This window comes from Saccopteryx leptura, chromosome 1 (genome assembly GCF_036850995.1).
Source record: "Saccopteryx leptura isolate mSacLep1 chromosome 1, mSacLep1_pri_phased_curated, whole genome shotgun sequence".
Classification (NCBI taxonomy): domain Eukaryota; kingdom Metazoa; phylum Chordata; class Mammalia; order Chiroptera; family Emballonuridae; genus Saccopteryx; species Saccopteryx leptura.
The window spans coordinates 293,377,886-293,400,061 of NC_089503.1; the positions used below are offsets into that span (position 1 = coordinate 293,377,886).

A 22,176-nucleotide genomic window follows, 5' to 3' on the forward strand; every position below is an offset into this window, starting at 1 on the left:
GATGACTTTGCCAGGAAAACTGAAATTTTGGCTAACTTACCTCAAAGAAAATATTTATAAAAGCAACATTCTCGAGCTTTATCCAGCATTCATTTCTATTTAAATAATAGATTAAACATGCCAGTCCATTTTGAAATAGGCCATGCCATAGGGAATATGGTTAAAAAAGAATATGCTGCAAATTAACTTCTGTTTAATTTGATTACAATGCCATTAAAACTGAATAAATGTGAATTTTCTTAATTTTTAAATTTGAAGTTTAGTTATTTTGACATCAATATCTTATATATTTTCCTCAAACGTTGGTCATGTCTCTTTGTTCATATTTAAGAGAGAACTCCCAAACTGATTAGAAGCTCAGAGTAAGGAGTTTATCAGTCGTGATTTTCATTGCAGAGTAATGTAATCTGGCCGGCCTTTCTTTGGGGAGGTAGGAATGGAGTTGCTGTCTTCCATAGGTCAAGAATTGTGTCACTGATTATAAGATATTTGAGCCATAGACTGAAGAATTATTCAGTTCTCTAAGCAATTAAGACACTGTAAATTAGGTGGATATACCATGCTATCATACCTTGTTGCCATGAGTTACTACTTTACTGTGTACTAATTTGTTTACTTTTATATTTGAGGCTATTTGAGATAGAGATGTCCCAGGCAGGGCAAAGGGCCAGCAGCAGGACTATTGTTGGTACGTTAGACCAGTAGTTCTCTAAGTCTAAGTGTGGTCTTATGATCAGCAGTGTCAGCCGGTTGTTAGAAATGCAGATTCTCGGCCCCACTCCAAAGCTGCTGACTCAGAAATTCTGGGGATTTGGTTCAGCAATCTGTATTTTAACAGGATCTCCAGACAATTCTGATACACATTAAAAATTTGAAGACACTGTGTTAGAGGAACAGCCTGGAGGCCAATAAGGTTGGGACCAAATGAGAGAAGGGGTAAATCACAGGGATAAGATTACCTTATGGGCCATTTGCAAGGTCTTTGGCTTTTGTGTAGAATGGAAAGCTGTTGAAAGCTTTTGAACAGAGGAATGGTGCTATCTGTTAGATATTTTTAACAGATTATTGTGACTGCTGTGTTGACACAGAGCTATAGGGAGCCAGGGACTGAAGCAGGCAGACAAATTGAGATGATGTTGGCTTGGGTCAGGGTAGTAGTGAGACATAGTTGGAGTCCAGAACTCATTTTCAGAGGGAGATGACAGAATTGGCCGATGAATTAGATAGAAGACTGGGATTAGTCACTTGAAATTTTTTTCTGGATTTACGAGGAGTAAAAGTAAACATTAGTAGATGGGAAAGTAGTCACTTGTGACAGCAAGCTATGGTAACATGGTTTATTCATCTAGGTTATGGTGTTTTAATTGGATCTCAGGTTTTCTAGTACTGTTCTTACAGTTCTCAAGTACTGTTCTTACAGAATATGCTGGAGCGTTGTTGTCAGTTGCATTCCAGTTTTGATGTAGTGACCACTGTTAGAGCATCTCCATATTAATGCCTTCACAGTAGCAAAATCCCCAAAGTCTCAACTGCCGTAGGCTCTTCACTGACAATTCTTTACCTGAAATTCTTACCCTCAACTTTGAGACCCCACACTCTCTTCATTCTCCCACCTCTTTCATGGCTGCTTCTTAATCTACTTTTTTGGTTTCTTTTTCTTTGCTCATCTTCTTGATTTGAGGTTTTCTTAAAGTTTTGAAAGGGGGAGGCACAGTAAAGGCAGAAACTTTCTTCTGTGATAAACAGCCCAGCTGAGACGAAGCAGGGCTGGGTGGCAGCCTCGGGCCAGGCCTCTGCCTGGCTGGGCAGCCCTGCTCCTCCGAGTGCTTGTCAGTGCACCGTCCGTTCCGCTCTGGTGACCGCGATATTGCAGCTCAGCCAGGGAGACGGTCTTCAGTCTTCCATGGAAAGGGAGAGTGCACCTCAAGGTTTTCTTCAGGTTTTAGTACTTTGTCCGACATGCTGTCCATAATTTCACGTAGTCCGACACTGCTTGCTTGCACGCCACTCCAGTTCATGTCTCCAGTCTCTTCCTGACCTCCAGAGCTGAATTTTCTTTATATTTATTTATTTATTTATTTTTCAATTAGTTTACTTTCAATATTACTTTTTATTGGTTTCAGGTGTATAGCAGAGTGGTTGAACAGTCAGATATTTTACAAAGTGATCCCCTCAATATTTCCAGTACCCCCCTGGTGCCATGTACAGTTATTACAATATTTTTTACTCTATTCCCTGTGCTGTACTTTTCATTCCTGTGACTGTTTTGTACCTGCCAATCTGTACTTCTTAATCCTTTACCTCTCTCACTCAGTCCCCCAGCCGCCCCTGTCTCTGGCAACCACCAGCTGTCTCCAGAGCTGAATTTTTTTTTTTTTAATAATTTTATTTTTTTAATGGGGCGACATCAATAAATCAGTATACATATATTCAAAGATAACAAGTCCAGGTTATCTTGTCGTTCAATTATGTTGCATACCCATCACCCAAAGTCAGATTGTCCTCTGTCACCTTCTATCTAGTTTTCTTTGTGCCCCTCCCCCTCCCCCTTTCCCTCTCCCTTTCCCCCTCCCCCCTGTAACCACCACACTCTTATCAATGTCTCTTAGTTTCACTTTTATGTCCCACCTACGTATGGAATAATGCAGTTCCTGGTTTTTTCTGATTTACTTATTTCGCTTTGTATCATGTTATCAAGATCCCACCATTTTGCTGTAAATGATCCGATGTCATCATTTCTTATGGCTGAGTAGTATTCCATAGTGTATATGTGCCACATCTTCTTTATCCAGTCATCTATTGACGGGCTTTTTGGTTGTTTCCATGTCCTAGCCACTGTGAACAATGCTGCAATAAACATGGGGCTGCATGTGTCTTTACGTGTCAATGTTTCTGAGTTTTTGGGGTATATACCCAGTAGAGGGATTGCTGGGTCATAAGGTAGTTCTATTTTCAGTTTTTTGAGGAACCACCATACTTTCTTCCACAATGGTTGTACTACTTTACATTCCCACCAACAGTGGATGAGAGTTCCTTTTTCTCCACAGCCTCTCCAACATTTGCTATTACCTGTCTTGCTAATAATAGCTAATCGAACAGGTGTGAGGTGGTATCTCATTGTAATTTTCATTTGCATTTCTCTAATAGCTAAAGAAGATGAGCATCTTTTCATATATCTGTTGGCCATTTGTATTTCTTCCTGGGAGAAGTGTCTGTTCATATCCTCTTCCCATTTTTTTATTGGATTGTTTGTTTGTTTGTTGTTGAGTTTTATGAGTTCTTTGTATATTTTGGATACTAGGCCCTTATCTGAGCTGTTGTTTGAAAATATCATTTCCCATTTAGTTGGCTTTCTGTTTATTTTGTTATCAGTTTCTCTTGCTGAGCAAAAACTTCTTAGTCTGATGTAGTCCCATTCATTAATTTTTGCCTTCACTTCTCTTGCCTGTGGAGTCAAATTCATAAAATGCAGAGCTGAATTTTTAATTGTCTATATACCACTCACTATGTTCAAAACTAAACTCATTCTTTTATCCTACTCCACCCATTTATTTTTACCTATATATTTTTTTATTTTTTTATTATTTTTTTAAAATTTTTTTTACAGAGACAGAGAGAGAGAGAGTCAGAGAGAGGGATAGACAGGGACAGACAGACAAGAATGGAGAGATGAGAAGCATCAATCATTAGTTTTTCGTTGCGTGTTGCAACACGTTAGTTGTCCACTGATTGCTTTCTCATATGTGCCTTGACTGTGGGGCTTCAGCAGACCGAGTAACCCCTTGCTCGAGCCAGCGACCTTGGGTCCAAGCTGGTGAGCTTTTTGCTCAAACCAGATGAGCTCTCACTCAAGCTGGCGACTTCGGGGCCTCGAACCTGGGTCCTCGGCATCCCAGTTCGACGCTCTATCCACTGCGCCACCGCCTGGTCAGGCTATTTTTACCTATATATTTTTTATCAGTTTATTAACATTGCCAATCACCTATGCCTCTGCTCTATCCAGTTACTGTCTAGAACAGTGGTTCTCAAAGTGTGTGCCAGGGCGCACTGGTGTGCCCTAGAAGATTTCCAGAGAAATATGTACCTGTTGGGGACCAAAAAACTAACAGGGATTTTGGAGTTTAGATTTTGGGGGGACAGAGGGTGGGGAATTGGCTGTAAGCTGACAGTCTGCCTAACCCCCCACCTCACTTGCCTGATTAGGTTGCAAAGGCTGTTAAGATGTGGTGCTGGATTGTTTACACTACCCCCCCATGTTCCCCAGAAACACTGGAGGCAAGTTTCTTCTATCCTTTGTTTGGTGTAAAGTTAAGATGATATGTATGGTGGGGGTTTTCTGCACTCAACACAATTAAGAGTAAAAAGAGAGGAATTCTTCAATGTATTAACAAGGAAATGAGAGTTTGCCTTTCAAATATAAATATATGCCCAAACATTGAAGAAATCGCTAGGACACATCAGGCTCATGTTTCTCATAAACACAAGAATGAAAAAACTTAACACATTTGCACTGGGACCTGCCAAATTTACTAAATCTTACTAAGAATGTTATTTATATATATAAAAAGATAACTTTTTGTAGCTTTTTATTTTTAACCCCTCTTTTTTAAAAAATACTAAAAGCATACCTCATGAAATGTAACATAAAAATGTTTTTTAATGTCAGAATAAATTAAATTTTTTCGTATTTGTTTAATTATAAAAGCACGCTTGGACTTTGTATTGTTTCTTTAATATTTGACTTAATTATTATAACATAATTCTCAGAAATTTGTATATAGTGTGCCTACAATTATATATAGGATTTTAAATGCGCCCTGACTTCAAAAAATTTGAGAACCACTGGTCTAGACTGTCAGTTCCACCAACGAAATCCCTCTCCCCTTCCCCCTATACCCCACATCACAACCTTGTCTTAGTTGCCTATTGTCTCTGAATGGGATGCTGTAGCCGATTCCTAACTGAACTCCCTAGTTCCAGGGAGAAGAGTGAATGAGTGTAATTACTATTTAAACTTAGAATAAGCTGTGTTTGAAAATCAGCATTTTCGTTTATGTGCAAAAAATAATTCTTTAAAAATTTTACAAGTTTCCTCTGTAGTATTAATTTTCACTTGTTCAAGTAGGAATAAAAATTATTATAGCTACAGAAGGCCAAACTATGATTACTTTAATCATTTTGCTTCATTGAAGTGTCTTCTTTTATTTTTATGATTATCTGCATGAGAATCAGGATAAAAGAGCTTATAGGATTAGAAGGAAAACCTTGAGAAAGTATAGAGATAGAGAACTTAAAACATAAGGTATCAGATGCAGCCTGTTCCCTCAGTCTGCTGCATTTTAATTATTCTTAAACTTATTCTATAAAGATTAAGTGTTCACATATTAAAAGATATGTCAATAAAAATGGTTTCCTATTTTAATGAGGGAAATTTAATAATTCCAAGTCAACTTTATCTTGCTTTCTTACTTGAATAAAAATTTATTTGTAAAGGTATGATGATTAACGAATAATTTTTCCTGGATTTTTATCTTTTCAAAGATAGATATATGTTTTAATAGATATTATTATAGATACATAACAGTAGTATTGATGGAGATTAAGCCAAATACAAGTGGTTCTATAAATTGTTGGGTTTAAGTTCTGTTATCTGAGATCTAAAATTTTCTGCTCTGAAGGCTAGATAGAAGAGAGTCAAAATGGTATTCACTGTCCTAATGATAGTGTTTTTTTTTTAAAAAAAACCTTGTAAACTATTTCCCAGAAGCAAATTGCCTAACATAATTTGATAAGCACGTTTCCACTCTAGGCAAAATGGATTTCTATTGCCTCAAACCTCTTCTCAGAGAACTCTTTTTTTTTTTTTTTACAGGGACAGAGAGAGAGTCAGAGAAAGGGATAGATAGGGACAGACAGACAGGAACGGAGAGAGATGAGAAGCATCAATCATCAATTTTTCCTTGTGACACCTTAGCTATTCATTGATTGCTTTCTCATATGTGCCTTGGGCCTTCAGCAGCCAAGTAACCCCTTGCTCAAACTAGCGACCTTGGGTCCAAGCTGGTTAGCTTTTTTTTTTTTTTTTTTTTTGGCTCAAGCCAGATGAGCCCGTGCTCAAGCTGGTGACCTTGGGGTCTCGAACCTCCAGCATCCCAGTCTGATGCTCTATCCACTGCGCCACCACCCGATCAGGCTCAGAGAACTCTTGATTCTCTGAAATTATTTTTTAACTGATTAATTTAAAAAATATTTTTGAGGTCTTACTATTAGCCAAGTACTGCTGTGTCTGCTAGAGAATCAGCAACAGACAAACCAGAAAATGTCCCTGCCTTCATTGGGCTTACATTTCAGTGGAGGGATGTGAAGAAGTTGGCAAAGCCTCTTTTCCTAATAATGTAAGTTAGACTTTCAATTCAAATTGTAAGACTTCTAAAATAAAGAAAAATTAAACTACCAAATAATAATATTAATAACTGGCATAATTTGGATGTATTTACAATCTTAATATTGTTTTCCTAAATTTGATGTAATTCTAAATTTTACATGTTCTTGTCATTACAAACCTGATTGTTAGATAGACATGGGTTGCGTATTCCTATTTTTCAATCTAAAACTGTTTCAGTCAGCTAGATTTATGGCTCCCTGCTTTGAGTAAACTGCACAAATTCGAAGTCTACAATTTGATGGGTTTTAGTATGTAGTCTATACCTGTGAAATAATCACCACAATTAAGATTATGCTTCACCCTGTACATCCAGAAAGGTATTAGGGTGTATGTACATGCGTGTGAGTGTGTATATGTTTTTGTGAATTATGTTTTCTTGTAAATTATTTCAAGCATGTAAAATATATATCAGGGTTTCCAGTTCTAGTTAATATCAGACTAAAGTGGTTGAGTGAACCTTCTTAGAGAAAAACAATGAAAAATCTAGATAAATTATTTGAAGCAATGGAAAGTGACCCAAAACAGGTAGAAACTAGAGTTTACCTTTCAAAGACCATTACTACAATGGGTAAGAATTGCTAAGTTTATGGCTTTTTTGTTTGAGGGAATTCCCCAACCCCTGGATCTCATGTGGCAAAAACCTACAGTCTTACCAGCTTGAGGTGGCAGAGGTCATGGAGTCAAAACAAAGGGCAGAAATGTGAGAGGGCCCGTACTTTAAAGACAAATACACCAGCTACAATGTGTGAGTTTTTGCTTGTGTAACTAAGTGCCTTCTGTGATTTATGCATAGCTATTGTGGCAGAAAGTTGAATTTTTATTGGTTTGAATTATCAGATAAACAGAGTTGGGAGATGACAGAGCAGGTGGAAATTTATGGGGAAATTAAGCAACAAGAGAACTGCAGAGAACATGAGCTACAGAATCTGAGTAAAATTCTGCCCAAGTCTTTGGCTGCCCGTTAAATACACAGGTGCAAAGATCCCAAAAGGGCTGAGCTCAAAAAAGAACCAAGCAGAGATATGAGCTGGTGCACACTGTGGGAGATACAAGAGTCTGTAATGAGTCTATGGTATTTAACTGCCTATTACAAGGGAAATCGTTTTCAACCAAAAATAATCTCTATTTGTGGATGTACAAAAGTGTGATTTGTATTTAGTCTCTAGAAAGTGACTCAGAATGGGCCCAGGTGTTGGATTTAACAAAATCTTTCAAAGACACTAGTAAAAATATGTTCAAAGAACTAAAGAAAAAAAATGTTCAAAGAATGAAACAAGCATATGTCTTAATGAGTGAACAGATGGAAATCTTAAGAGTAATGAAAACTGTAGAAAAGAATCAAATGTATCACATTGGTGATAACAGAAGAAAGAATTTGTGAATTTGAAGATATATAGTAGAAGAAACTACCCAATATGAAGAATCAAGAGGAAAAAAAAGATTGAAGAAATATGACTAGAACCTCAGCTACCTGTGGACAATATAATGATCTTAAACATGTGTATGATATAGTGATATTCTGAATATGGTTAAATTTTAATATTTGACAGAGCCAAGTGATGGAAATATAATTTAAAATTTTTTTAAAGAAGTTACTGCTGTATTAATTTGTAAAATTGACTTTGTTGAAGTATTTTGATAGGGATTGCTTTGACTCTAGATTGTTTTAGGTAATGGGACATTTTAACAATGTTAATTTTTCCAATCCATTAACAAGGAATATTTTTCCATTTCTCCAGTGTCTCATACCTATTTCTCTTTTTCTTTTTAAAGATTTTATTTATTGATTTTGAGAGAAGGGGGAGGAGTGGGAAGCATCAACTCATAGTAGTTGCTTCTCGTATGTGCCCTGACCAGACAAGCCCAGGGTTTCAAACCTGCAGCCTCAGCATTCCAGGTCGATGCTTTAGCCTCTGTGCCACCACAGGTCATTTTTTGAACACTAAATCCGAGATAGTTTCACTCTTTGAACAATGCTTGTATCTTATTACTCATTTGAGCAAAAACCTAAGTTGCTAGAGCTACAACACAAATTCATCAATAATTCAGATTTCCAGGCTTAAGAAAGAAATATACAAATGAAGACAGCAGGAATAATTATTCCAAAACACTGAAAAATTTTAATATTTGCATTTATTGGATACTTGGAGGCTACAGTCCAGGATGAAGTTAGAGACAGAAACTGTTTTCTAGATAGATACAAGAACTGTTGATGTAGCACTTAACCTAATGGTCTGAAGCCAGTGAGCTGAACTCCAGTTTGACCATGGTTAAAACTACCCATAAATAATAACCCTTATATATTTTCCACATCACCTATCTTCCACGACCAAGTAGGTGATAAGTATATTACTTTTAATAATGACTGCTCATTGTTTTCCAAAATACTGCAATAGAAAAACTTGTTAGATTAGGATATACATTCTTTGAGTCATATGTGGTTGATAAGTATGATTGGCTTATAGTGCAATTACATATGACTAATATTTTGGGAGTGTATTTTTCCATTTAGCAGAAAGATGTATAAACTTTAATAGTGAGATACATGATCAAAATTCATCTTGAACTAAATTAATAGTGCTAGTCATACCTCATATAAATTATGCACATGTGAATGATTTGATTATATCTGGGTTTCTTGGCTAATAATTCTTCAAATTACATTTATTTCATGATGTAGTATTAAATGCTAGCAGCTTGCCTGACCAGGTGGTGGCTCAGTGGATAGAGTGTCGGACTGGGATGCGGAGGACCCAGGTTCGAGACCCCAAGGTCGCCAGCTTGAGCGCGGGCTCATCTGGTGGTTTGAGCAAGGCTCACCAGCTTGAGCCCAAGTTGGCTGGCTCGAGAGCGAGGGGTTACTCCATCTGCTGAAGGCCTGCAGTCAAGGCACATATGAGAAAGCAATCGAACAACTGAGGTGTTGAAACACGCAACGAAAAACTAATGATTGATGATTCTCATCTGTCTCCATTCCTGTCTGTCTGTCCCTATCCCTCTCTCTGACTCTCTGTCTCTGTAAAAAAAAAATAAAAAATGCTAGCAGCTCAAAATTGTGTATTTATATTGTGCCTAAATATACAAAATGTGGTATGTTAGGATGCAGTTGGTGGCATTAGTCATAAAATAACATCAGTGGACAGTTGGGTAGTACTAGCTAGTCTACTAGTTTTGTGAGCTAGTAATTAAGCAGCTCACATTGCACTTTAAATATAATTCTAGCCCCGGCCAGTTGGCTCAGTGGTAGAGTGTCGGCCTGGTGTGCAGGAGTCCCGGGTTCGACTCCCGGCCAGGGCACACAGGAGAAGCGCCCACATGCTTCTCCACCCCCCCCTGGAAACGGAGAGACAGTCAGACAGACTCCCGCATGCACCCAACCGGGATCCACCCGGCACGCCCACCAGGAGGCGATGCTCTGCCCATCCAGGGCGTCGCTCTGTTGTGACTAGAGCCACTCTAGCGCCTGAGGCAGAGGCCATGGAGCCATTCCCAGCGCCCGGGCCAACTTTGCTCCAATGGAGCCTTGGCTGTGGGAGGGGAAGAGAGAGACAGAGAGGAAGGAGAGGGGGAGGGGTGGAGAAGCAGATGGGTGCTTCTCCTGTGTGCCCTGGCCGGGAATTGAACCCAGGACTTCCACACGCCAGGCAGACGCTCCACCACTGAGCCAACTGGCCAGGGCCCCCCAAATTTTTTTTTAAACATCTCAGGCAAGCTGAATATGAGATGCAAGACTGGTAGTGAATTTAGAATTATATTTATTTATTTATTTATTGTATTTTTTTCTGAAGTTGGAAACAGGGAGGCAGTCAGACAGACTCCCGCATGTACCTGACCGGGATCCACCCAGCATGCCCACCAGGGGGCGATGCTCTGCCCATCTGGGGCGTTGCTCTGTTGCAACCAGGGCCATTCCAGCGCCTGAGGCAGTGGCCTTGGAGCCATACTCAGCATCCGGGCCAACCCTGCTCCAATGGAGCCTTGGCTGCAGGAAGGGAAAAGAGAGACAGAGAGGAAGGGGGAGGTGGAGAAGCATGTGGGCACTTCTCCTGTATGCCCTGGCCGGGAGTCGATCCCGGGACTCCTGCACACCAGGCCGACACTCTACCACTGAGCCAACTGGCCGGGGCTAGAATTATATTTAAAGTGCAATGTGAGCTCATTAGATTTACTAGAGAATTATCTTTGGCTTTCAGACTTCATATGTTGTTTAAGCAGAATAGAGAGCATATAATAAATTCATAGAGAGCATATAATAATTTCAGTATAAATGAAATTATCCACCTTCACAGGTAAATATTGGGAAGATGGATTCACCCATTGAAAAGTGGAACCTAATTATTGGCAACTTGGCTTTAAAACAGGTAGGTGATATACATATTTGTTTATAGGTCTTAGGTTTACATACAGATCTTGGGTGTTACCTGTAAGAATGGAATACATTTTAGTTAAATCTACCATTTAATTGTTTCAGGGGACCCAAAACGATAATTTAATATTGTAAGAAAAGGATAGAATAAATGAATATCCATGATTTTGAAAACTTTCTTTAGGAACTGATTGTGTTCTTATAAATATCAAAAATATATACTATACAAAGTATAGATAAATATACAAAATATTTTCTATTATAAATGTGTAATAGAGCCTGAATTTGAATTAGTATCTGTACAAGTAAATATTTAGCATTTTATTGCTTAGGTGCTATTTCCCTACTTTGACTTTTTTTTATATAAATCCTCTTATTTAGTTAAACTTAGCTCTTTTTGTATGTTATGGTTGGATGTTTGTTTAAACTGAACTTTCCTTAATTTGTCAATGTTACCAGTGTTAATGTAAATGAACACATTAAATTGTCAATTACATATATACTAAAGTGTTGAATTATATATAAATTATCTACCATTCTTTCTAATCTCAGGTGAATATATCCCTCTGTTACCACCTTCTTGTATCTCCAAGACACAGAAATGCAGCCCCCTAGTAATTCTGGCAAGTGTCAGTTTAGGAGATGCTTACTTATTTTATTTAATTAATTAATTTATTTTTTATAGAGACAGAGAGAGAGTCAGAGAGAGGGATAGACAAGGATAGACAGACAGGAATGGAGAGATGAGAGGCATCAATCATTAGTTTTTCATTGCACATTGCGACACCTTAGTTTGTTCATTGATTGCTTTCTCATATGTGCCTTGACCGCGGGCCTTCAGCAGACCGAGTAACCCCTTGCTTGAGCCAGCGACCTTGGACTCAAGCTGGTGAGCTTTTGCTCAAACCAGATGAGCCCGCGCTCAAGCTGGCTACCTCGGAGTCTCGAACCTGGGTCCTCTGCATCCCAGTCCGACGCTCTATCTACTGTGCCACCGCCTGGTCAGTTGTACTTATTTTAATATTAGATCAACCAGGACATACTGTTTAGAACATGGTTGCAGAAAAGTAATTTAACATATTGCATTTTAAAGGGAAAGAAATAAAGGAATTTTTGGATTATAGACTTAAAAAAAAATTGTGCAGCTACTTCTAAGATCACAGGGTTAGAGATAAGAAAATCTATCTAATCTTTAATCTCTGCTCTAACTTTAACCAGCTATATTACCTTTGTTAACTTAACCTTTCTGACCTTCATTTTCCTCTTCTTTTAAGTCACAGTATTGCATTAGAGATGTCTGTGATGCTTTTCATCTTAAAACTGTAGGAATCTATGCAGGGATGATGATCAAAATATATATCAACCAGTAGACTACTATAAATTAATCTATTCCATATCTATTGCCATTAGATCAGGGCAGTTTGAGAACCCACTGCCTCAGGGAATATTAAAACTAAATATAGTAGCTTCTCTAAAAGGTAAGGCAGCTCAATTTCCATATGCAATACTTTCTCCTGACTTGTATGCGTAGTTATATACTCAGATTTTAAAAAATGTTTTTGAAATGAATAATTCCGTTGGATTTTATGAAACGTTTTTTTAGGTTCAAGCAACAGTAGTTGGTTTTCTAGCAGCTGTGGCAGCAATTATACTGGGCTGGATTCCAGAGGGAAAGTACTCCCTGGACCATTCCATACTTCTGTGTTCCAGCAGCGTAGCGACGGCCTTCATTGCTTCTCTTCTGCAGGGTAAGTGAATTTACAAACATCTGTTCTTACGGTCTTTTACTTTCATTTCTCAAGATTATGCATATTTTTATTTAAATATGAGTGTTCATAATAAGAAATATTAAAAAGTTATCTACAAACTTTTAAAATATCTTATTTCAGATATATTTATATTTACGATATGTAAACCTTAGTGTGTAACAGGCTTTCTGAGTTGTCTCCTGGCTCGTTGGTACAATTCCCAAACAAGAGCAGGAGAAGAGTTCAGATACTCATTTGCTTCTGTTAACGTAATTGAGAAACTCCTTTCCGGAAATCATGCTGAGGACTTACTGGCTTGTCATTAGAGTAACAAGGATTCCAAGAATTCTGAGTTCCAATAGCAGTCTCTGTAGAAATTTTTTAAAGTTTCAGATTTCAAAGAAAATTCTTCATTATCTCTGTGGCAATACAGATATAACCCTAAGCTCAACATAGCAGATTGTTGGCTGTCGAATTTGAAAGAGATAAAGGTTTTCAATAATTAACTGCATTAGAAATTTTTAGTTGGGGTATCAGTTTTTAAAAATTTTTATTTGTTAATATGAACTTTACACTAGATAACTAGATTGTGGAATTATAATGATAAAAACTTGGTTCTTTTTATTTTAATTTATTTTATTTTATTTTTTTACAGGGACAGAGAGAGAGAGAGTCAGAGAGAGGGATAGATAGGGACAGACAGACAGGAACAGAGAGAGATGAGAAGCATCAATCATCAGTTTTTTGTTATGACACCTTAGTTGTTCATTGACACCTTAGTTGTTCATTGATTGCTTTCTCATATGTGCCTTGACCGCGGGGCTACAGCAGACCGAGTAACCCCTTGCTCAAGCCAGCGACCTTGGGTCCAAGCTGGTGAGCTTTTTGCTCAAACCAGATGAGCCCACGCTCAAGCTGGTGACCTCGGGGTCTCGAACCTGGGTCTTCCGCATCCCAGTCCAATGCTCTATCCACTGCGCCACTGCCTGGTCAGGCTGGTTCTTTTTATTTTTTATTCCTTATCTTCTCACTCTTATTATCACCAGCAAAATTAAAAATCAAAGATTCTCATGTCAGGTGATCATATAGTAAAGCTCACTTTTTGGCTAGGTTCTTACCCAGAATTTACAGAACTTAATTATAATTAAGACTTCTAAAATATTTTCAAGCATTTTAATTTAGTACTTAAATTAAATCAGGACTATTTTCTTGTCTATAGAGCCACGCACTGCTTAATGATGTTTGGGTTAACAATGGGCCACATGCAACGGTGATCCCATAAGATTATAATGGTGCTGAAAAGTTCCTATTGACTAGTTAGTAGTCATTGTAATGTCTTAGCTAGTACAAGGCATGTCTACGGTGTTGCTGGTGTAAACAAACCCACTGTGCTGCTTGCTGGTCATGAAAGTATAGCCCATACAATTATATACAGTACCTAATAATTGACAATGATAATAAAGGACTGTGTTACTGCTTTATATATTTACTATATTATTTTTCATTATTTTAGAGTGTACTCTTTCTGCTTATAAACTAAAATTGGCTGTAAAACAAGTCTGATATGCTACAATCTCATACATCTCATGTTTACTGTGTTTCAACTGAATCATTTTCTCTTGTGCTTGATTTAACCTCATGTTGTGTTGCATAGTAACATTATGTTCAGGCTTATAGCCGAGGAACAATAGGCTACACAATATAGCCTAGGTGTGTCGTAGGCTATACTATTGAGGTTCGCACAAGAATACTCTGATGTTCGTACAATGACAAAATTGCCTAATGATTCATTTCTCAGAATGTGTCCCTGTCGTTAAGCAGTATATGTAATTACTAGAATTGAATAGAGTCAGCACTGGACAAAGGAGAGTGAAGTTAAGCGATTAGAAAAATAACTTCTAGTTAAAATGTTAAAGCATTAGTACTCTATTTAGGCTCATTTGCTTCGTTTTCTTTCTAATTTTGTTTCACGTAGAGAGAATTGTATAAAAATTTTCAGCCTAGCCTGACGAGGTGGTAGCATAGTGGATAGAGCATTGACCTGGGGCACTGAGAACCCAGGTTTAAAACCCCAAGGTTGCCAGCTTGAGTGCGGGCTCATCCAGCTTGAAGTGCAGGCTCCCCAGCTTCAGCGTGGGGTTGCCAGTTTGAGCACAGGATTGCCAGCTTGAGTGTGGGAACATAGGCATGACCCCATGGTTGCTGTCTTGAGCCCAAAGGTCTCTGGCTTGAGCCCAAGGTTGCTGGCTTGAGCAAGGGGTCACTGGCCCAGCTGGAGCCCATGCCCCAAAGTACGGATGAGAGGCAATCAATGAATAACTTAGGTGCCGCAACCATGAGTTGATGCTTCTCATCTTTTCCCCTTCCTGTCTGTCTGTCTGTCTCTCTCTCACACACACACACTAAAAGAAAAAAAACAAAACAAAATTTCAGCCTAGCAAGTGTTTGTCTAGGATTTTCAAAATCATAAAAATTCAGATTTTAAAAATATTTTTGTTTAATGCTTCTTACTTTGAATAGTATATGTTCTAATTTTATAATTTGACCTTGTCCAATTTCATCAGCTTGTTCATGGAAAAATTAGAATTAGAACCTGTTTCCTGATTCCTAGGTCTTTCCATTGCTCCATGATGCCAAAAAAAATTTTTCAGCTGAAATGATATAGATGGTATTCTGTTATAGAACTTTCCATATAGATTTTAAAATGTGCTGATTTTGTAAAAAGAATTCTATATGATTAGATCTTGACTGATTATTGCATAATACATTTAAAAACTTTTTCTGCTGTTACTTTTCTTTTTCTTCATTGATATTATGGGAACAGTTAGTCCATAGATTGAAAAAAGCCTCCAGAATATAAGATATGAGACATTGTTTTAAAGCAAGACATAAATTCTACTTTTAATAATTTTGGTTTATGGGGTAGTAGAAAAAACACCAAACTATTTACTGGAGTATTTACAATCTGTGTGACCTTAGGCAGGAATGTAAACCCTACCCATGACTTCAGTTTTATTATCTATAAAATATATTATTAAAAAAATATGAGTTTGCTAGAAGATAATCATTTAGAACCATTTCCAATCTAAAAATGCTGTGAGATCCTGGTTTTTATTTTTATAGCCACATTTAGGTTTCCATATTGATGGTTTTGATTAGCACATAAGTAAACTAATCTTAAATTGTCTCTCCACTGCATCCTTTTAATGAGTGTGTTGGCATGAGAGAACCTATCCACTTAGGTATGGGTATATATTATCATTTTTCTCCCATTTCTATGGTTATGGAAAATAAAGACATAAAAGTAAAAGTGTACATTCACTTTTTCATCTTCTATTCTTTTTTTTTTTTTTTTTTTTTTTTGAGAGAGAGACAGACAGACAGACAGAAAGGGAGAGGGATGAAAAGCATCAACTCATAATTGCGGCTCCTTAGTTGTTCATTGATTACTTTCTCATACGTGCCTTGACTGGGGGCTCCAGCTGAGCCAGTGACGCCTTGCTTAAGCCAGCGACCTTGGGCTCAAGCCAGTGACCTTGGGTTTCAAGCCAGCGACACGTTTGGACTCAAGGCAGCAACCATGGAGTCATGTCTATGATCCCACGCTCAAGCCAGTGACCCTGCGCTCAAGTTTATGAGCTCGCACTCCAGCCAGATGAGCCCACGCTCAAGCCAGCAACCTCGGGGTTTCAAGTCTGGGTCCTCAGTTTGGCAGTCTGATGCTCTATCCACTGTGCCACCACCTGGTCAGGTTCATCTTCTGTTCTTTAGTTGTAGGTTCTAGACAGAAACTTTGGATTGAGAGAATATTTTTTACAAAGACAGCTTTTTTGCCTCATGTTCAAAATTTAATTTCTTTCTTTTAATATTTCAACACTTTAAAATAATAAAATGAGGCAAGCATTCCTGGTTTCCACTATGTAAACAAATCTGTTTTTACTAGTTCTCTTCCCTGTTGTTATGCATAAATATGAGTTGCCTTTGTTTGATATTTTCATGTTCTCTTTAAGGGTTAAAATAAAATCTCTGGGTTTGATACATGCAAATATATTACATTGAAGACACACATGTTACTAAATTTGAAACTTTAGCTTTACTATTATGGTACAGTAGGTTTTTAGGTGTCTAAATGTAACACTGAATTCACAAATCTTCTGTGATTCCCCTACTGGAATTTATTGAAGGGCATTTTGCCAGAGCACTAGCATCAAAGTAGCATGTTTTATTTGCTTTAGTCTGCTTATCTAAGTAGTCTAACTGGAATTGATAATGCTGTTTGTCTAGCCTGTATATTTCAGTATTTAGGGGGGATTGATTGTCTTTAAAATCATACCATAAAAGTAATGATCTTTCTTTCCACTAGGAATAATAATGGTTGGAGTTATTGTTGGTTCTAAGAAGACTGGTATAAATCCTGATAATGTTGCTACACCCATTGCTGCTAGTTTTGGTGACCTTATAACGCTTGCCATATTAGCTTGGATAAGTCAGGGTTTGTACTCCTGTCTTGGTAAGTTGCCTTGAAACTAAATATAATGTGTTATTCAGAGTCTCTTTAAATAAATGTTGTTATAGCAATGCCATGAATCCACGGTGGCCTTCCTCCGCATTAGAACTGTGGTTGAGACTGATTAGCACAATAACTGCCATTTGTTGTATACCTGTTATTTGTTATGGTCCTCATGTATTTCTTTCTCACATATTTGTTATCTTCTTACAGAGTTTAAAACTCTGTAAGATTCATCATCTCTAATTTTAAATGAGAAAACAGGATTGTACAGGTTATGTATGTTACCCACCACTGGTAGGAAGGTTGAACATACATCTGTCATGTTCTATGACTTCTGCTTTTTCCTCTAAATGTGTAGCCAACAAGGAGTCAGCCTACAGTGTTCTGAAACGTGCATTGTATAGGACATAAGGTTATGGTGGAGCTTGAAACCTAGTGACTTTTTCCCAATCATAAACCAGTATGGCAATTAACAAAAAAGAAAAAAACCCACCATGAAAATGAACCTGAGTCCTATGTGAAAAGTGAGTCCTGATAATAATAATAAAGTGTTCATAGAATCTAAGGAATTATTTATTCTCTGGGACTACTATCTATGTAAATGCATATGGTTTGTGAGAAAAGTTGGTTGTGGTTCATTCTTTTTTAGATGCCAAATTTTAAAAAATTAAAACAAACCCACAGTAATACAAGAGAAAGAAAAAGACAGTTTATAAGCCAAACTAGAAGCATTTATTCACATAGTCTCATATATTTTCTTGAATTCTATAGCGATTTATAGTGTATTTTATAGCGTAAGTCTAAATTACATTTGGTTTGAAAAAGAGTCTCAGAAACATATTTTCACACTAAAAGAAGGGGGGCTTTAACCTAACAAAGGCAGGAGTTATCTGCTACTCTGGGAGACATCCAGGAAAGCTTCATCAGTATATAAAATTACCTTAATTATTCAATGAGTGGCATGTAAACATAAGATTTGATGCATATATTTAAGGAATATTCTTTTTATTTAGAAGATTAGATGTTTCCACTTGAATTAAGGACACTAAATCAGTGGCCTTAAATGTAAGATCTTGTTCCCGTAGGTCTTGGGTTTTGTTGTTGTTGTGGAATGTACAAGGAATGATATAAATTCAAGTACAGTGGTCCCTCGTCTATTGCAGGGATTAGGTTCCAGAACCCCCCGTGATAGGCAAAAATCCGCGAGTAGCGGCCTTATTTTATTTTATTTTATTATTTATATATTTTTAAATCTTTATAAACTCTTCCTATACTCTTATAAACCTTTCCCACACTGTTTATAACCTTTCTCACTCTTTTTTTTTTTAAACAGAGACAGAGAGAGGGATAGACAGGGACAGACAGACAGGAACAGAGAGATGAGAAGCATTAATCATTAGTTTTTCGTTGTGACCCCTTAGTTGTTCATTGATTGCTTTCTCACATGTGCCTTGACCATGGGCCTTAAGCAGACCGAGTAACCCCTTGCTCGAGCCAGCGACCTTGGATCCAAGCTGGTGAGCTTTGCTCAAACCAGATGAGCCCGCACTCAAGCTGGCGACCTCGGGGTCTTGAACCTGGCTCCTCCGCATCCCAGTTCGATGCTCCATCCACTGTGCCACTGCCTGGTCAGGCTTCCACACTCTTATAAACACTTCCTATGCTCTTAAATACTTTCTAAATAATTAAGATAATGTGTAAAAATACCTATATACCACAAAATCCTATAATATAGCAAAAAATCTGTGATACAAAATTATATATATGCAACTTAAAAATCTGCGATACAGTAAGACCGTGAAAAGTGAACCGCGATATGATGAGACAACTATATATTCAGGGTAATCCTCACTTCCTTTCTCTCCCAATCAGTAAAAGCACAGAAAATGAGAGTTACGATATTAAAGGGATAATTCCTCTAGTTTATATTCTTGGTTGATATAAGAATATCAACCAAGTATGATTGGTCATACTTTTCTCCTCTACATTATTATGCAGTTTAGAAATTGATGCTGAAGACAGGGATTAAAATATTAGCTATGGCTGGTATCAGAGAATGCGACTAACTGTTGTTCTCCTGCTGTGTTAAACGCACTCACCACTCACAGGCAGACAGCTAGACAGCTGGAGGCCTCGCCCCCATGGGAACAGACTGCTGGCTTGCTGGTGAGGGAGACTGTCATCACTAGGCTGCATCCAAAAAGTGAAAGGGATGAGCTAGGCGGTGCTTGGTGCCCTTTCCATAGTCCCTCCCACTTTGAGCAATAGGTAAAAGGGAAGAAGGGAAGAGTAGAAGAGGGTGAATTAATGTCCTCCTAATGTTATTAAAAGGACAGAAATTTTATGGGTCTGGCCAGGAGCATTGAGGGTGGGGATGAGGATAGAGGGACAGTAGTGATTTGGGGGGTGGGTTCCCTTACATACATAAAAAAGAAAGGTTATTTGCAGACTTGGGTATTTAAATTACCATGCAGTCATTTTAAGATATTTCTCAGCGGCATACTAAATACCAAAGTGTCTCTTCAATTAAAGCCACAGTGCTAAAAAAGTAAGAAAAAAATACCATTGAAGAATGTTATTATAATAAATATGACAATATTATAATGATACAGACCCAAGTTTGAGATTCCATAAGATAAATCAACTTTAGAGGAAAATAATGCATTCTGACATTTAAAATTTTATTTTTAAAATTACACAAGTAATAAAATCTCTTTATAACAGACTTAATCATAATGTGTTGTCGTCTGAAGCTTTCAACATTTGAGTGTTTTGTACGATACATTAGTAGTTTAACTGGATCAAGAAATAAAGTGAATTGGAATGATACCATCAGAGACATAATTTTGATAAAAGGATTTTGTTATTAAATATTGCTTAGACCTTTTTTAGGCCTTGTCTTCTGAGAGTTGGCTCAAAATAATTCAAGATGAATTAATTAAAATAAGATCTTTAATAGTTTATCTGTATCATCTATTTCCCTAAAAAGATAATATTTTTAATGGGCTTCTCTGGTGATGTGATTTATAAGAACTATATATTTGATCATTCAGATTATCAGAATATAGTTCTCATATATATTTGGTCTTTGTCTAAGCTTCCTGGCTCACAGCCTTCCAAAGATCTTGGAATTTTCTAAGTGGATAAGAGAAATGGGAGCATCTTTTGTCATAATATTATCATAATATCTTGTCCTCAGTGCCTGAATTTGCTTCAGAGCCAAAAGGCAAAACAAGTGTCTTGTTATTAATAACAAGCCCCTTTTCATCAAAACTAGGTTTGTGTTAATGAGATGACTTTTGGAAAGCACCTAAGGATGGAGGGCTGGTTGCCAGGGAAACCAACCCAGTTCTAGAGGGATGGACCTTATAGCTCCACCTCTTGATGTCTGGGGAGGACAGAAGGACTGGAGGTGAAATCACTCACCAATGAACAATGATTTATTTATTGATTTAGAAAGCAGATTAAAAAAACATTGATTAGAGAGAGGGAGAGAGAGCAACTTTTAGTTGCTTCACTTGAGCTGTTCATTGATTGCTTCTTAGATGTGCCATGATGAGGGTGTTGTTGGGGGGGAGGATCAAGCCTATCCAGTGACCCCTTGCACGAGCTAGTGGCCTTGGGATTATGTTGATAGTCCCACGCTCAAGTTGGCAACCACCTGCCCCACGCTCAAGCTGGTGAGACCACGCTCAAGCCAAGAAACGCACCCAACGAGCCCACACTTAAGCTGACAATCTCAGGGTTTTGAACCAAGCCCTCAGCATTTTGGGTCAACACTCTATCTACTGTGCCACTACCAGTCAGGCCAATGGCCAATGATTTAATCAGTCATGCCTATATAATGAGGCCTCCATAAAACCCCAAAAGGATGGGGTTCGGAGAGGTTGAGGGTTGGTGAACACATGGAGATTTGGGGAGAGTTTTGTACTCAGAGAGGGCATGGAAGCTCTGAGCCCTTTCCCAATACCATGTCCTATGTATCTCTGCCATCTGGCCATTTCTGAGTTATATCCTTTTATAATAAACTATTAGCTAGTAAGTAAATGTTTCTCTGAGTTTTGTGAGCCATTCTAGCAGATTAATCAAACCCAAGGAGAAGCTGTGGGAACCTCTGATTTATAGCCAGTCAACCAAAAGCAGAGGTGACAATCTGGAACTTGGATTGGCATCTAAAGATGTGTGTTTGGTGGTGGTGGGGTCTTTTATGAAGGACTGAGCCCTTAACCTAGGGAATCTGATGCTATCTTCCCATATATAGTGTCAGAATTGAGTTGAATGGTAGGACACTCACCTGGTGTCTGAGAATTTCTTGGCAGTGTGGAAACCTGCCCCCCCCCACTCCCAGAGTGGAATTGGAACTAGAATCATAGCTACTGGTGATCCAATAGTGAATTTAATAGATAAAGGTTTTTCAGAAGTGTCAGTGTTTGAACTTCTAAAGAATCTGCATTGTGAACACTAGGGGGCCTCATAAGATCAACAGTTGTAAGCCTACTATTAGTGGTATTCTGAATACAAAGATTAGGAGCAGGCATGTTTAAAATCCAAGACCCCATTCTTCCTCCTGAGGTATACCTAGTTCTTAGAAACAAGTTCAATTCCTCAACTGTTAAGCACTTAGCAATCTTTAGAGATAAAAAGAGGATTTCATGGCAGCTCTAGGGTTTGGTTATAAATAGAGGCCATCTGTTGCTCTCAAGGAACTGGACATTGAGAAAAGTCTCATTTAGATTTTAGATATTCAGAAATGACTGAGCAGCTCGTCTCATGTCGTTAGCTTTTATACATGTATTAAGACTCCCTTGACATTCAGTCAGTGTGCTACCTTTTAGTCCTGATAAAATTTGCTGATTTCTGGTATCTGAAGTAAATATAGATTTTATTTCTTTGTCTCACCTCTCCAGTTCTGAGATATATATATATATATATATATATAGAGAGAGAGAGAGAGAGAGAGAGAGAGAGAACAAGCCCAAGAGCTTTGTTAACTCCTAATGACTTTATTTTTTGGAGTTTCCTGAGTAAGCCTTTATTGCTTAATGAACAGAGTTAAAGTTTTAGCCTGGTGTTTAGGCCTCTTTGAGTCCGCTGAAAGTTACCTTGT

General features: G+C 37.9%; 1 protein-coding gene across 4 annotated transcripts in view; it reads left to right on the forward strand.

Annotated features, from left to right (window-relative positions):
- The window catches only part of SLC41A2 (solute carrier family 41 member 2), a 122,657-nt gene that overhangs the window by 49,663 nt on the left and 50,818 nt on the right, over positions 1 to 22,176 (forward strand). For all 4 annotated transcript variants that reach the window (XM_066356229.1, XM_066356247.1, XM_066356256.1 and 1 more), the window contains exons 4-6: positions 10,735 to 10,806; positions 12,415 to 12,559; positions 16,923 to 17,069. In XM_066356229.1, coding sequence (XP_066212326.1) covers positions 10,735 to 10,806; positions 12,415 to 12,559; positions 16,923 to 17,069 — 364 coding nt within the window. The remainder of the gene's footprint in view (positions 1 to 10,734; positions 10,807 to 12,414; positions 12,560 to 16,922; positions 17,070 to 22,176) is intronic.